The sequence below is a fragment of the Pinus tabuliformis genome, chromosome 2_2 (genome assembly GCF_031772625.1).
Source record: "Pinus tabuliformis cultivar Carrire ecotype Pingquan chromosome 2_2, CPIR1, whole genome shotgun sequence".
Classification (NCBI taxonomy): Eukaryota; Viridiplantae; Streptophyta; class Pinopsida; order Pinales; family Pinaceae; genus Pinus; species Pinus tabuliformis.
This window is the reverse complement of record NC_142300.1, coordinates 415,511,495-415,525,371: the sequence shown is the minus strand read 5'-3', so window position 1 is coordinate 415,525,371 and position 13,877 is coordinate 415,511,495. Positions and strand designations below refer to the sequence as shown.

The 13,877-nt window shown below is 35.2% G+C and overlaps 1 protein-coding gene across 1 annotated transcript; it reads left to right on the top strand.

The window, feature by feature from the left end:
• The first annotated feature begins 7,497 nt into the window (after nt 1–7,497).
• On the top strand, nt 7,498–9,497 carry LOC149193030 (thioredoxin H-type-like). Its single transcript, XM_089406520.1, has 3 exons — nt 7,498–7,642; nt 8,434–8,556; nt 9,107–9,497. The coding sequence occupies exons 1-3, from the start codon at nt 7,559–7,561 to the stop codon at nt 9,260–9,262; spliced, it is 363 nt and encodes a 120-aa protein (XP_089262646.1). The 5' UTR covers nt 7,498–7,558; the 3' UTR covers nt 9,263–9,497.
• Nucleotides 9,498–13,877: the final 4,380 nt, after the last annotated feature.

The window sequence follows — 13,877 nt, the reverse complement described above, 5'->3', positions numbered from 1 at the left end:
TAATAAAAGAGACAAAAATGGTAAGAAACCTACCTTGGCTTGAGCCTTTGGGTCATTGGCAGGGTTTATGGGCAATTGAATTGAGTTCCTCCATCTTGGTTGAGGTTAGAAATATTTTGTCGAACTTTTTTTTCTCGCGATCTGGGCAAAATGACTTGCATAAGCTGCAGACTCGGGTTTTTAATAAGAAATAGTGTTCAATCGAGCCATAGAGCTCAATTGAATTATATAGCGCGATCGAGCCCTAGCTCTCGATTGAGCCTTTAACCCGGGTTAGAAAAGGCCTCAATCGAGCTATTTTTAAGTGCCTAAAAAGCTTGATCAAGCACTTAAAAATTGCTTAACTGAGCACTTAAAATTGCTTGATCGAGCATCATTTTTCACCAAAATGTGCCATCGCTTATCCAAAAAGTATAACCCAGCTCCATGCGCTCACCCATTTAGTGGTTTTTTTAGTGGTTTTCATGGTGGTTTTCATTATTGTTTTTTGTAGTTTTTGTATAGTAGGATTTTTTCAAATTAATTTATTTATTTTGCAAAAAAAAATTAATAAAAGAGACAAAAATGATAAGAAACCTACCTTGGCTTGAGCCTTTGGGTCGTTGGCAAGGTTGATGGGCAGTTGAATTGACTTCATCCATCTTGGTTGAGGTTAGAAATATTTTGTCGAACTTTTTTTTCTCGCGATCAGGGCAAAATGACTTGTGTAAGCTGCAAACTCGGGTTTTTAATAAGAAATAGTGTTCAATCAAGCCAAAGTGCTCAATCAAGCCATAGAGCTCAATTGAACTATATAGCTCGATCGAGCCCTAACTCTCGATTGAGCCTTTAACTCGGGTTAGAAAAGGGCTCAATCGAGCTATTTTTAAGTGCCTAAAAAGCCTGATTGAGCGCTTAAAAATTGTTTAATCGAGCACTTAAAATTGCTTGATCGAGCATCCTTTTTCACCAAAACGCGACATCGTTTTTCCAAAAGGTGTAACCCAACTCCATGTGCTCACCCATAAGTGGAATCTCTTGCACTATATGTTGGAAATTTTACGAGGTGAGAATTTTGACAAGGTAAATGTGAAAATGAGCCCTATTTTCCCACAAATAAGGCCAACTAGTAGACCATAGTCACAAGATCTCTAGCATATTTTTTTCACATTGAATTTTCCCATATCTTTAAGGAGTTAAATAAAATAATGGAAAATCTCTTTGAGGAAAGTACTATGTTACCTAAAAACAGAATCATGGTACTAGATTTCAATGATGGGAAAACACTAATTTGTAGTAAATTCATTCTTCAATACTTTTTACTCTAATTTCCTCAACCCGAAGGATCATTTTTTATTGTGTTAATGCACATGATGAATATATTTATTTTCACCTTCAATATAAATATGTTTTTTGTTTTGCTTTGGAAAGAATGAATACATATATATAAGATAATTTAGAGTTATATGTAAGCATAATGTCTAAATAATAAGGTTCCCTCCTGAAACTAGTATTTCGCTTCATTTACTTTTTATCATTCTTAAGTTGTTACATCACTTATTATTTATATTCTTATGTTGTTTGGGTTATTTGGACTAAATAGAGATATGGATCTAATCACTTGAAATTATTATAAAAATGAGGTACATACTAATTTTAACATATTAAAATAATAATTTTGAACTAATCCAAGTACATCCATTTCAATGATCATATGATAATGTATATAAAAAAATTTCTTTTAGTTTACATAGACACTCATTATTGGGCATCACTCATGTAGGCCCACAACTAGGCTAACCTATTATAACAATACAAAGGTGACATCAATATACATGGTTCACCTAGTTTGAGTTATGTCCATGGAGAAATAGCCATTCATTCATTTTATTCCATCCAACAAAATCTAGGCATTACAATCAGTAGCATATCCATTGTGACCTCCTCTTCTCTCTCTCACGATCTCCTCCTTCTAGGGAACAAAATCCCTAACATAACATCTATCGTAAGATTTGTGACCTGATGATGAATGGTCCATATTAACTATGAAATTACAAAATTTTGCAAAGAAATTTTTCTAAAAAAAATTCTTTAGGGGCATTTCTCTTAAACCCATGTCGGGGAGGCTCCAAAGAGTTTTCATTGCTCCCCTTGGAACTCCTGCTGATAATAGTAGCGAGGGGGATACCCAATACCCCTCATAAGGAAATGGGATTCAAATGCAAGTAAAAACAAGGCCTCTAAATCAGGAAGATAATCAAGCTCCACAACTAACAATATCCCCCTTGGATATTGATTGTAAAAGCTTCACTACTACTACACATATTGGGCTATGTTTCAACTTTGGACTTGGCTAGTTTCTTATCTTCATCATCATTCTTGAAGACCAACCAAAATCGAGTGGAAACCTAGTTCCTTCTTGGTGATTTTGTTTGTTAACATGATTGTAGGATTTTGGCTAGTATGTATCTTTTCTAGTTTCAATTGTCCCTCTTCCAAAAAAAATTGTATGAAATGGTACCTAATCTATATGTGCTTAGTCTTAGAATGAAAGGTTGAGTTCATTGAAAGATGAATGCAAGTCTTGCTATCATTATTCAAATTTTAATTCTCCCACTTCTTTCTCAATTCATCGATAAACATTTGTTACCAAATCATCTCTTTAATAGATTTTGTAGAAAAAAAATACTCTGCTTTTGTTGTTGAAAATGCAACCACCATTTACAATTTCAAAATCCAACTTACTATTGTTCCACCTATATTAAAATATACTTTGTGGTACTCCTCCTGCCATATCTGACACAACATATCCTTGTAGAATAATGGTAAAATCCACTTTATTGCCTTCCAATATCACACGTTCATCTAAGTTGTCACTTCCAAGTTCTGAATAGATATTTAATAATATTTGTTGAAAATAATTCTATTAGAAGTTGAGAAGAAATTCAATAATATTTAAAGAGATGAACTCCATAAACGACTTGGAAATTCTAATATTTTTTATAAGGATCATGAAGGATATAAGCCCTGCTTTATGTTGTCATTATAACCGCACAGAATCTTCTATTACAGCCGGTGCACGGTCATCAAATGTTGTACGTTTTATGATATTTAAGATTTGAATGTGGGAGATATTTTAGGAAGATTGATCGGCGTTGCATACCTAGCGTCAATTTTCAAAAATCGCTGGAATATAATAATAAAAAATTCAAAAAAAACTGACAGTGACCGTAGTAGTGGTTAATTATGTTTTTTTAAGGTGAAAATGGACAAGTACTAAAAAAAATCCTGTGTAGTACCATAAAATTCTTGTATACTCAAAATTTTGAAGTCTACTAAAATTTCCACAAAATTTTATTAAAAACTTGCAAAAATTTCCATTTGCTTTCTGAGCAAAAACGAGTCTCTATAGACTACGCCACATTGATCTTCAGAACTTTTAGGGTTTCAGTTCCGTGAAGTTGCTTCTATAGTATAACAAGTCCCGGCTACAGACGACTCCTTCAGACAATTTGGGATTCTGGGTTTGAAGCTTTCTTGGTCGTGGGAAGAAAAAAGGTTGCAGGCCCCAGTCCCCTTTTCCACTGAGCGCATTCTTCACATTATCATGTTTCCATACAATAACTATTATCAATTTATCTCTCGAATCACCCCCACAGGTGGGAGGATATAATGCAGATATCACCCCACAGTAGACGAAGGTGATGTGCTACCTACTTGACATCAGTTCACAATGGGATTGGATAAAGTTTCAATGCATTTAGTGGTGTGTACAGGACATGAGTTTAGGTTATAAGGAAATTATGCATCTTGCATGGTGGAAAATCTAGAAAATTATGGATTTGGGGAATTTTCTATCACAACTTACTTTGAAATTGACTGACATTATAGGTCACCGGGATATGGTTTGAATGGATATTGTTTTTTCATTGGTGACCGAGATGTGGTTTGAATGGATATTTTTTTCTTCACTTTTGTTTCTCTATTGGCCCCCTCTATTTTCACTCGATATGAGTGAATAGTCTAGGCCTTGCTCTTCCACGGTGTGTATGATTCTTATCCTATTTACAAGCCCATGTCACATAGAACAATTTGGTTAATTGGTTTGTTTGTTGATCAGGGCTAGAACAATGGTCACATAGCATGCATGAGTTTTTTATGGAAGTGGCACTCGAGGTGGGATGGGAGATGCTTAACTTTGCCCTAGGGTAGAGACCTCAACCCACTTATTCTAGGAATAAGTCCATGTCAAGGTAAGAGGAACTATGGAACAACATTGTCTTTCAAATTGTTTTAATGGGCATCATAGAGTGGGTGCTTGACCTTGGACACACTATTTTCTCACCACTGACATTTATTGGAGGATGAAAGTTCTCCTTAAAGGGTTATTATTGAGATAAATTATGCTAAAGAAGAGATCTTATTGATGTTAGACAATGTGGTGCTTCGCTAATAAGACATGGGGGGCTTGTCTCAATAGCATCTAAGATTACACACTCTAGGCAAAGGTGGTTATGGTTAAGGGCACACCAACCTCATTGAAGTGGATACCTTCACATCTACTTAACTTTTTGACGCATATAACTTTATTGATTATCTGGTCAACGAATCCTACTAATCCTACTAGGTCGTGTTTGATTAGTATTTTTAGTTTTGTTTACATGCACTTTGATCCTATGTCTATGAACCTTTCATGGTGCTTCATGAAACACTTTGAACACACTTTTAGAGTTTGGTTTGTTAAGTCCATCTGATTATATATATTTGAAATGATAACCTATTATTATGTTATTGGTCTAGTTTCTCACGATACAAGCCACTAACCAGTAGGTTTGAGCGACTTTTTTGTAGCTGCTATATCCTTACGAATTAATAAAACTCTATATTAAAAGAAATCTATTATCTATTATCTATATATATATATATATATATATATATATAATTTTATATAATGTATTAGGTTAATAGTTACCTATACTTTTATTACGTTGATATGGAATTCTATTGTATGGACTTTTATTTTCTGCAATAAATTTTATTTTTCTCCCTTTCATATTTATTGTCAATTCATAATTTTAATTATTTTTATAAATATACTAGGTTAATATTTACTCTACATTTTAACTAAATATTATTTTTTTAATTTATTATATGTTATTAAAAATATTTTTTTTAAACTTTAAATTTAAATTATTTCATAAAAACATTAAACACTTAAGGGGTGGTAGGAGCGTGGGGGTGATTAATCACCCTCAAAATAATGTGGAAATCAAATTCTTCTAGGGATTGGGCGAGGCAACCAAAAATGTAGTTGAGGCCTACACTTTCTACCAAGGAATAAAACCAACAGTGAACTTAAACATCCAAGATATCATTGTGATTGGGGATTCACTTATCTGAGGCCTACACTTTCTACCAAGGAATAAAACCAACAATGAACTTAAACATCCAAGATATCATAGTGATTGGGGATTCACTTATTATTCTTTCAAGGATTCTAAACATATTTCTTCCTATTGATCTCAAACTTGCTCAAATAATCAAGAAGGTATTTAACATTATTTGTCTCATCCCAAAATGTAGTACTTCCATGTAAATGTAGTACTTCCATGTTTTAAGAGAAAACAATTATGAACTTCCAACCTTGGAGCTACTCTTCCTAAGGGTGAATTAGTTTTCCAAGGGCAGACACAAATGACCCCTCTCCCCTAATGGAAATCATGAATCATATAGGAGGCACATTTGTTGTCATAAGTGGGTCATACAAGGAAAACCCCCCATGGTGCTTCATGGATCAACACAAGGCATCCATGCAGCTCATCATTTAGGAAACATCTGATGCATCCATAAATCTAAAGCCCAGGATCAATACGTGGAATAGGGTTAAGGGCATTCGTTGGATGTACAAGCCCTTTAGCATATTCATGATTGGCTTTTATCCTCTATTTCCACTGCAATCTCAAATTAGGTCGTGTGGGGGAATGATTACTAGAAATGGATTGATATTTCATAGGATAGAACTCGACACAGCGTGATTCGTAAAATAGTGGAAGGCACGACTATTGTTGATGCTTACAAGATGCATTGATCATCACAGTATGCTCATTAAATCCCCTTTTTGGGATTTCCTCCAACCATGCTCTATTACCCTGTTGCTCCTCCTCTTATGGAGCACCCATATCTGTTGTTCCTTGTCTTTCCTCTTCATTATGAGTTCCTTTCTATTGGTCCTTTGACCTCTAGCCCTCTATGATGCATTGGCTCTCCATAGTGGTGCCCAGGAAGCGTTATCTACTTGCCTATGGCAACCACAAACAAAGGCTTTGAATATCTCAACCTATTAAGACTTGAGATTGTTGTTTCTTATTAATTGTTGTTATCGATTTCGACAACTTCTCCCCAACGATTATTATGGCAATGCAATATTTTCTGCTTGCACAAAGACAAAACCCTGGAATCTAACTGACCAGTGATTGTCCTTGGTTGTGAAGTCATTAAGCAAAGGCAATAGAAGGGTGGACAAAGAATACACAGGATCACAAATTTGTGATCAATTTCTTCGAAGTGAAGAAGTGTCTGCACTTCGCAATACAAGGTTCTTATATTCTTATGCATTTGTCCAAAGTAAGACACTAGAAGGTGGATTTCGGATGGGGAAGTTGTGTATGCAGATTTTTTGTTAGGTGCAATGTCTTCAATGTCGTTTTTCTCTCTTCTTTTAATCAAAGGCTTTCAAGGAATTGCAGTTTTTGTTTGTCCATTGGTCATTGCCATAGAAATTTTTGAAAAAATTATGTATAATACTACAAACTAGAATCACCCCTATCATATTTTAATTAGAAAGAGACATGAAAATGAGGCTTTGCTATTGTTTGGGGTGAACGTCTATCCAGCCCAAATATAAATAATAAAATAAAATAAAACTAATAAAATCCACTAAAATCAAATTGAAAGAAATTTTTATTTATTTTTTAATTAAAAATAAATACTTTTAAACACCTCCACATTTGGGGTTTGTTTCACCGTCGAATTATTAAATAAATATTTTTAAACACTGTCCACGATGGGGTGCTCATTTCACCGTCGAATTATTTTGTGAATCACATTATCACATCGCCATCATTCAACTGTTAACTTATTCTGAGAGTCACATTATCACACGCAACATCCACGCATGGAAGGAATGGAAGGAATAAGGCGTTCATTCTAAGCAAATGGCAATTTCTGATAAATTAGTTCTGGACATATCTGGAGCACGGAATAAACATTAATATAATATTTATTAAACATAATAAATTATTGAAAAAAATAATAATTGAGCTTCATATTTTCAAAAACAAGTGTAATATCGTTGATTCCATGTATCTATTTATTTTTACAATGTTAATATCTACTTATTTTTAATAAATTGTAAATGAAAACATCATTATCAATTAATTAAATTGCATGAACAATGTTAACAAATTAATAAATTTGTAAATATATTGTAGAGACAGGCGCAGGGGCTATAAATTGCGGACCGTGTAATGGAAAAATACACAGAAATATCAGAGGCGCAGAATTGTGGTTGAGATTTGCAATGGCGGAGGGAAACGTATTTGCATGTCACTCTGCAGAGGCCTGGCGCTCCAAGCTGCAGGAGGCCAACAATACTAAACGCCTGGTAATTCTCCGTTTACAGTGTTTAAAGAGTGTTTGTTTATAAGTTGTGGTTTAATGGTTATGTGTAGAGATTTGGTCTTACAAGTCTCGCGATCTAATTTCTATTCAGGGTTATCAGGACTATATAAGCTTGAGAGCTATTTCTCAGAGTTATTTCTGATTTAATTTTTTTAATATGTAAGTGTATAAGTTATGGTTTAATGGTACAGGACTATCTAAGCTTGAGAGTTATTTCTGATTTAATTTTTTTAATATGTAAGCTTATAAGTTATGGTTTGATGCTACAGGACTATATAACCTTGAGAGCTATTTTTTGATTTAATTTTTTTAATATATGAGTTTATAAGTTATGGTTTAATGGTTATGTGTAGAGATTTGGTTTTACAAGTCTCGTGATCTAATTTCTATTCAACATTATCAGGACTATATAAGCTTGAGAGCTATTTCTGATTTAATTTCTTTAATATGTAAACTTGAAAGCTATTCTTGATTCAATTTTTTTTATTGAAAAAAATTATACTTACCTCAAATCAAAACTATATATGCCTCACTATTCCAGGCTCAATTTCTTCCATTGTAAAAAAAATGTTTCATCGTAAGAATTTTCTTTTAAATTTTGTTTTCCGGTTGTGTTTTTGCAGTTGGAATTGAATTCTCGTTGGTTGCTCTGCTTTTCAGGGCTATCTGTGTAATTGTGGTTTTCTGTGTAAATATTGGGGACACGAATTTTCAAAATCCTGTTAATCTTTATTTGGATTTCTGAAAATGGTGCTCGACATTTGCTGTATTCAGGTGGTGGTAGATTTCAGTGCTACGTGGTGTGGACCTTGTCGAATCATCAGTCCAGTGTTCGTTGAGCTGTCAAAGAAGTTCCCTCAAATATTTTTCCTCAAGGTCGATGTGCACGAATTGAGGGTACACTCATTTAATCTTCACATTCTGCTGGGATAAATATTTGAATGCTTAATTTTGTCATTAGGGCTATTTTCTCTTTGAGAAATTTGTTTATGAAGTGTCTCTGTTAGGAGAGAAAGTTGGTCAATGAAAAATATTGTTTATATAAATAAGAAATTTTCTGAGAATTTTGTTTGTATTATTTTTATTAAAAATAAATAAAATAAAAAAAATCCATAAAAAACTTTTTATGACAGAAGTTAGTCAATGAAAAATAATTATTTATATAAATAAGAATTTTTTTTACAATTTTTTTATTATTTTTAAATTGTTTTACTTTTTATTTTTATGTAATAGTAAGACTATATTATGGTTATGTCTAAAAAAAATAACGCTTTAATAAAACAAGAAATTGAACTGGTGATTTAATATTTAAAAATGTCTTAACAGTACATCTAATCAAGACTCTTAAACATCTTTAAAATAATTTTATCATAAAAAATATTGTTTAAATGAATCAAATTACATAAAATAGTCTAATGAAATCTTTTCTCAATATATGATTTTGCAGAATGTAGCTCAAGAGTGGAATGTGCAGGCCATGCCTACATTCATATTTATCAAGAATGGGAAGGCTGTTGATAAGATTGTGGGTGCAAATAAGGCTGAACTTGAAAGAAAAGTTGCAGCACTTGCTACACGAGCAACCCTTGTTACTAAAGCCTAGACCATGTTTTGATATGCTATATGTTAGTGTTTTGTGAAATTAAAACTATTAGTGATATGGATGTATTTTGGGAAATTAAAACTATTAGTGGTATGGATGTGCTGCAAATGCTTAAATTTGGCAAAATATGCCACATTGTCTGTAGTTTTTATGTGTTCTGCAAATAGTTATTAGGTTCTACCAATCTTATTAATCTATTATCTCAATAAATAAAGGCTTGGTACTTTGAAGCTTACATTTATTTGTGTCTCTGGTTCAATGTGCTAAACGATAATGCATGTTGATAGTTTTAACCTTACATTTTGTTGGAATCCAAAGGCACAGCAAACAAAATAAATAAACACACAGCAGAATGTCAAGCACATATGACACAGTATTTAACGTGGTTCACCCAACCAATCTGGGCTACGTCCACCAAACATAGGCATCAGGAATTTATTAATCAAATTGGAGATTACATCAAGAAATCCTCACAAAACTCTCTCCCTCTTAGCAAACATCTGAATGGTTGTCTGTTATATAGCATAGAGAATCTAACAGCCTCATTCACTCCCTCACATCAAATATAGGAGGCATTAACTCCCTCCCAACAAACTGGAATTAATCTAGGACCTGAATTCTATTGTTGTCATCAACTGAGATTTTTCCTATTTTGCTCCAAACAGAAAAATCTCAACAATCTCCACCTTGACAACAATTCCCCTGATGCCCTGTTATTATTATTTTATCTTTTCTGCAAGCCAAGAGAAGCCAAACACCAGCGCAGCTTCTCCAACAAAACTGGTTTCGTGAACATGTCTGCACAGTTCTCCTTTGTATGCACCTTTTCAAGAGAAACTCCCCTTTCAGTGATAACCTGTCTTACAAAATGATACTTGATTGGAATATGCTTTGATTTACTATGATAGGCCGGATTCTTAGCCAAATGTATTGCACTTTGACTATCACAAAGTAACCTGATGTTGTCCTGTAACCTACCAAACTCACCAAGCAAACCTTTCAACCAAACCGCCTCTTTGCAAGCATGCGAAGCAGCAATGTATTCTGCTTCAGTAGTGGATAAAGCAACAATGTTTTGTAGCTTTGACATCCAACTTATAGCTCCACCTGCAAGAGTAAAGACGTACCCTGAAGTTGATCTTCTCTTATCCAAATCACCTGGAAAATCAGAATCAACATATCCGCAAACATATTCACTACTCTTATTGTAAGAAATACAATAACTACTTGTGCCTCTCAAGTACCGAAGCACCCATTTCACTGCTGACCAGTGTTCTTTACCCGGATTTGCCATATACCTGCTGACAACCCCAACTGCATGTGAAATATCTGGTCGAGTACACACCATCGCATACATTAAACACCCTACTACATTGGCATATGGAATTCGAGACATATAATCCTTTTCTTCATCTGTATTAGGACATAAACTCGAAGAAAGCTTAAAATGGGAAGCTAAAGGGACTGACACAGGCTTCACATTATTCATACCAAACCTCAAAAGTATTTTCTCAACATACTTCTGTTGTGATAGCCACAGCTTACCATTACTCCTGTCTCTGAAAATCTCCATGCCCAAAATCTATCTTGCCGCTCCTAGATCTTTCATATCAAACATCCTTGCCATCTGAGTCTTCAACCTGTTGATTTCTTCAATGCTTTTGCTTGCTAAAAGCATATCATCAACATATAACACTAAGATAATGAACATGCCATTATTTAACTGCTTAAAATAAACACAATGATCATATTCACTTCTTACATATTTCTGACTCAACATGAAAGAATCAAACTTCTTATACCACTGCCGAGGCGACTGCTTCAGGCCATATAATGACTTCTTGAGCCTGCAGACAAATTTCTCATTGCGATGGTGAACAAACCCTTCCGGTTGTTCCATATATATTTCCTCATCTAAATCACCATGTAGAAATGCAGTCTTAACATCTAACTGCTGCAACTCTAAATCAAACAAAGCCACTAATGCTAACACAATTCTAATTGAAACAATTTTAACCACTGGTGAAAATATCTCATGAAAGTCTATGCCAACTTTCTGAGAAAACCCTTTTGCAACCAGTCTCGCTTTGTACCTGTCTTCCGTATCATTCACACCCTGTTTCAGCTTGAAAACCCATTTACACCCCACAGTTTTCCTGCCTTTCGGAAGCTCAACCAGATCCCATGTACCATTCTTACTTAAGGCCATCATTTCGTCCTTCATGGCTGCTTTCCACTTGTCACTATTTGAACCTTCTACAGCTTCCTGATAACACAAAGGTTCATCATCATTAGCAATCAAAGCAACTGAAGTAACATGATCATCATACCTTCTCGGAGGGCGTTTGATCCTTGTAGACCTCCTTAAGAATGTTTCTGGTGCTTCCACAATTGGTTGTCTATCAACTGTAGGAATTTCTTCATGATCGCCATCTGAGACCTGTTCATGTCCTCCATCTGAACCCTGTTCATAATCTGATTCTGAAACCTGTTCATGACTAGAATCTGAACTATGGTCGTTATGACTATCATTAGAAATGCTGTCAAATTGAATATGCTGGAAATCAGATACATCATCCTGTTTCAATCTTCTATCTACATCTAACTGTACAAGAGAGGATTCATTAAACTTTACATCTCTGTTGATGATGATTTTGCGGGTAGTAGGATCCCACAATCTAAATCCCTTTGTTCCATCTCCATACCCAACAAAGATATACCTTTTCGATTTCGGATCTAATTTAGTTCGCTGATGTTTAGGCACTAGAGCATATGCATCACAACCAAACACTCTGAGTTTAGAATAGTCACAAGGGTGTCCTTTCCATACCTCTTGCGGAACCTTGCAGCCTATCGCCGTTGATGGAGATCAGTTTATCACATAACAAGCTGTTGCCACCGCTTCCGTCCACAACTCCTTTTGCAACCTGGCGTTACTCAGCATACACCTTGCTCTCTCTAGAAGAGTCATGTTCATGCGTTCAGCAACTCCATTCTGCTGAGGAGTATAAACCGTGGTCTTATGTCTTTCGATCCCTGCATCTTTGCAATAGCTGTCAAACACCTTGGAGGAAAACTCACCATCATTGTCAGTTCTTAAACATTTTATAGTTCTACCAGTGCTGTTTTCTACCAATGCTCTAAACTGCTTGAAAACTGTAAAAACATCAGACTTCTTTTTCAACATGTAGACCCAGACTTTCCTAGAAAAGTCATCAATGAATGATACAAAATATGACGAGCCACCATTTGACGCTGTAGGGGCTGGACCCCAAACATCTGAATGGATATAATCAAGTATGCCTCTATTAGTATGTTTGCCTGTTTTAAACTTTTGTTTACTTTGTTTACCAAACAGACAATGTTTACAGAAATCCAATTTTCCAGATCTTAGATTAGGAAGTAACTTTCGGTCAGCCAAAATTTTCAATCCTCTTTCACTCATATGCCCCAATCTTTGATGCCATAAGTGAATGGAACTATTGTCATGTTCAGACACAGACACATGATCTGACCCAGTTCTACCTTCTAACTGAAATAGATTTCCTACTTTCTTAGCTTTCATAACTAGTAAGATGCCTTTGTAAATTTTCATTACTCCACCTTGAATTACAATTTTATATCCATTCGTATCCAGTGCTCCTAATGAAATTAGATTTTTTCTTAGATCTGGTACATGTCTCACATCAGTTACCATTTTGGTTGTGCCATCAAACATTTGTAGTTGTAAACTTCCTATTCCAACAATACTGCAAGTGACATCATTACCCATGTACACGACTCCATCATCAACTGATCTATATGTTTTAAACCAATCTTTATGTATACACATGTGGTTAGATGCCCCAGAATCTAACAACCAATGTTGATCATGTTTTGAAACATTAACAGACAATACCTCATCACTCATACCTGAACCAGATACTGAACCTGTATCTGTGGTGTTGGCTTCCTTCTTTTCTGTCGAAGAGCCTTCTTTAGCAGCCTGCTTTCGCTTCCAGCAATTCTTTTTCAGATGTCCAGCCTTGCCACAATGCCAGCACTTCACCTTGGGCTTCTTTCCTTTGGACTTTGAGCGAGAGTCGCTATGCTTTCCCCCAGAGTGTCTCTCTCGTGAGCGACCTCTGGCCATCATTACCTCTGATGTAGAGGTGTCTGCATTCGACCTCTTCCTCGTCTCCTCAGCCAACAAGGCTCCAACAACATCGTCAAACTCAAGGATATCTGATGTACTAAAGCTTATGGAAGTAACAAAGTGATCCCAGGATTCGGGCAATGAACATAATAGTGTTATTGCCTTATCCTCTGAATCAAATTTCACATCTAGACTGTCTAATTGCACCAATAAGGTATTAAAAACATTCAGGTGATCAGCAATTGAGGTACCTTCTTTCATTCGCAAACCATAAAGTTGTCGTTTCAGGAGAATCCGATTTGTCAAAGATTTCGTCATATAGAGCTTTTCAAGCTTCGACCACAAGCCTGCGGCGGATTTTTCTGACACAATGTTGAACAGAACATCGTCCGCCAGACATAACCGAATTGCGCTCAGAGCTCTATCGTCCATCTCATCCCATTCATCCTCCATCATCGAAGGAGGCCTTTTATTTTTCCC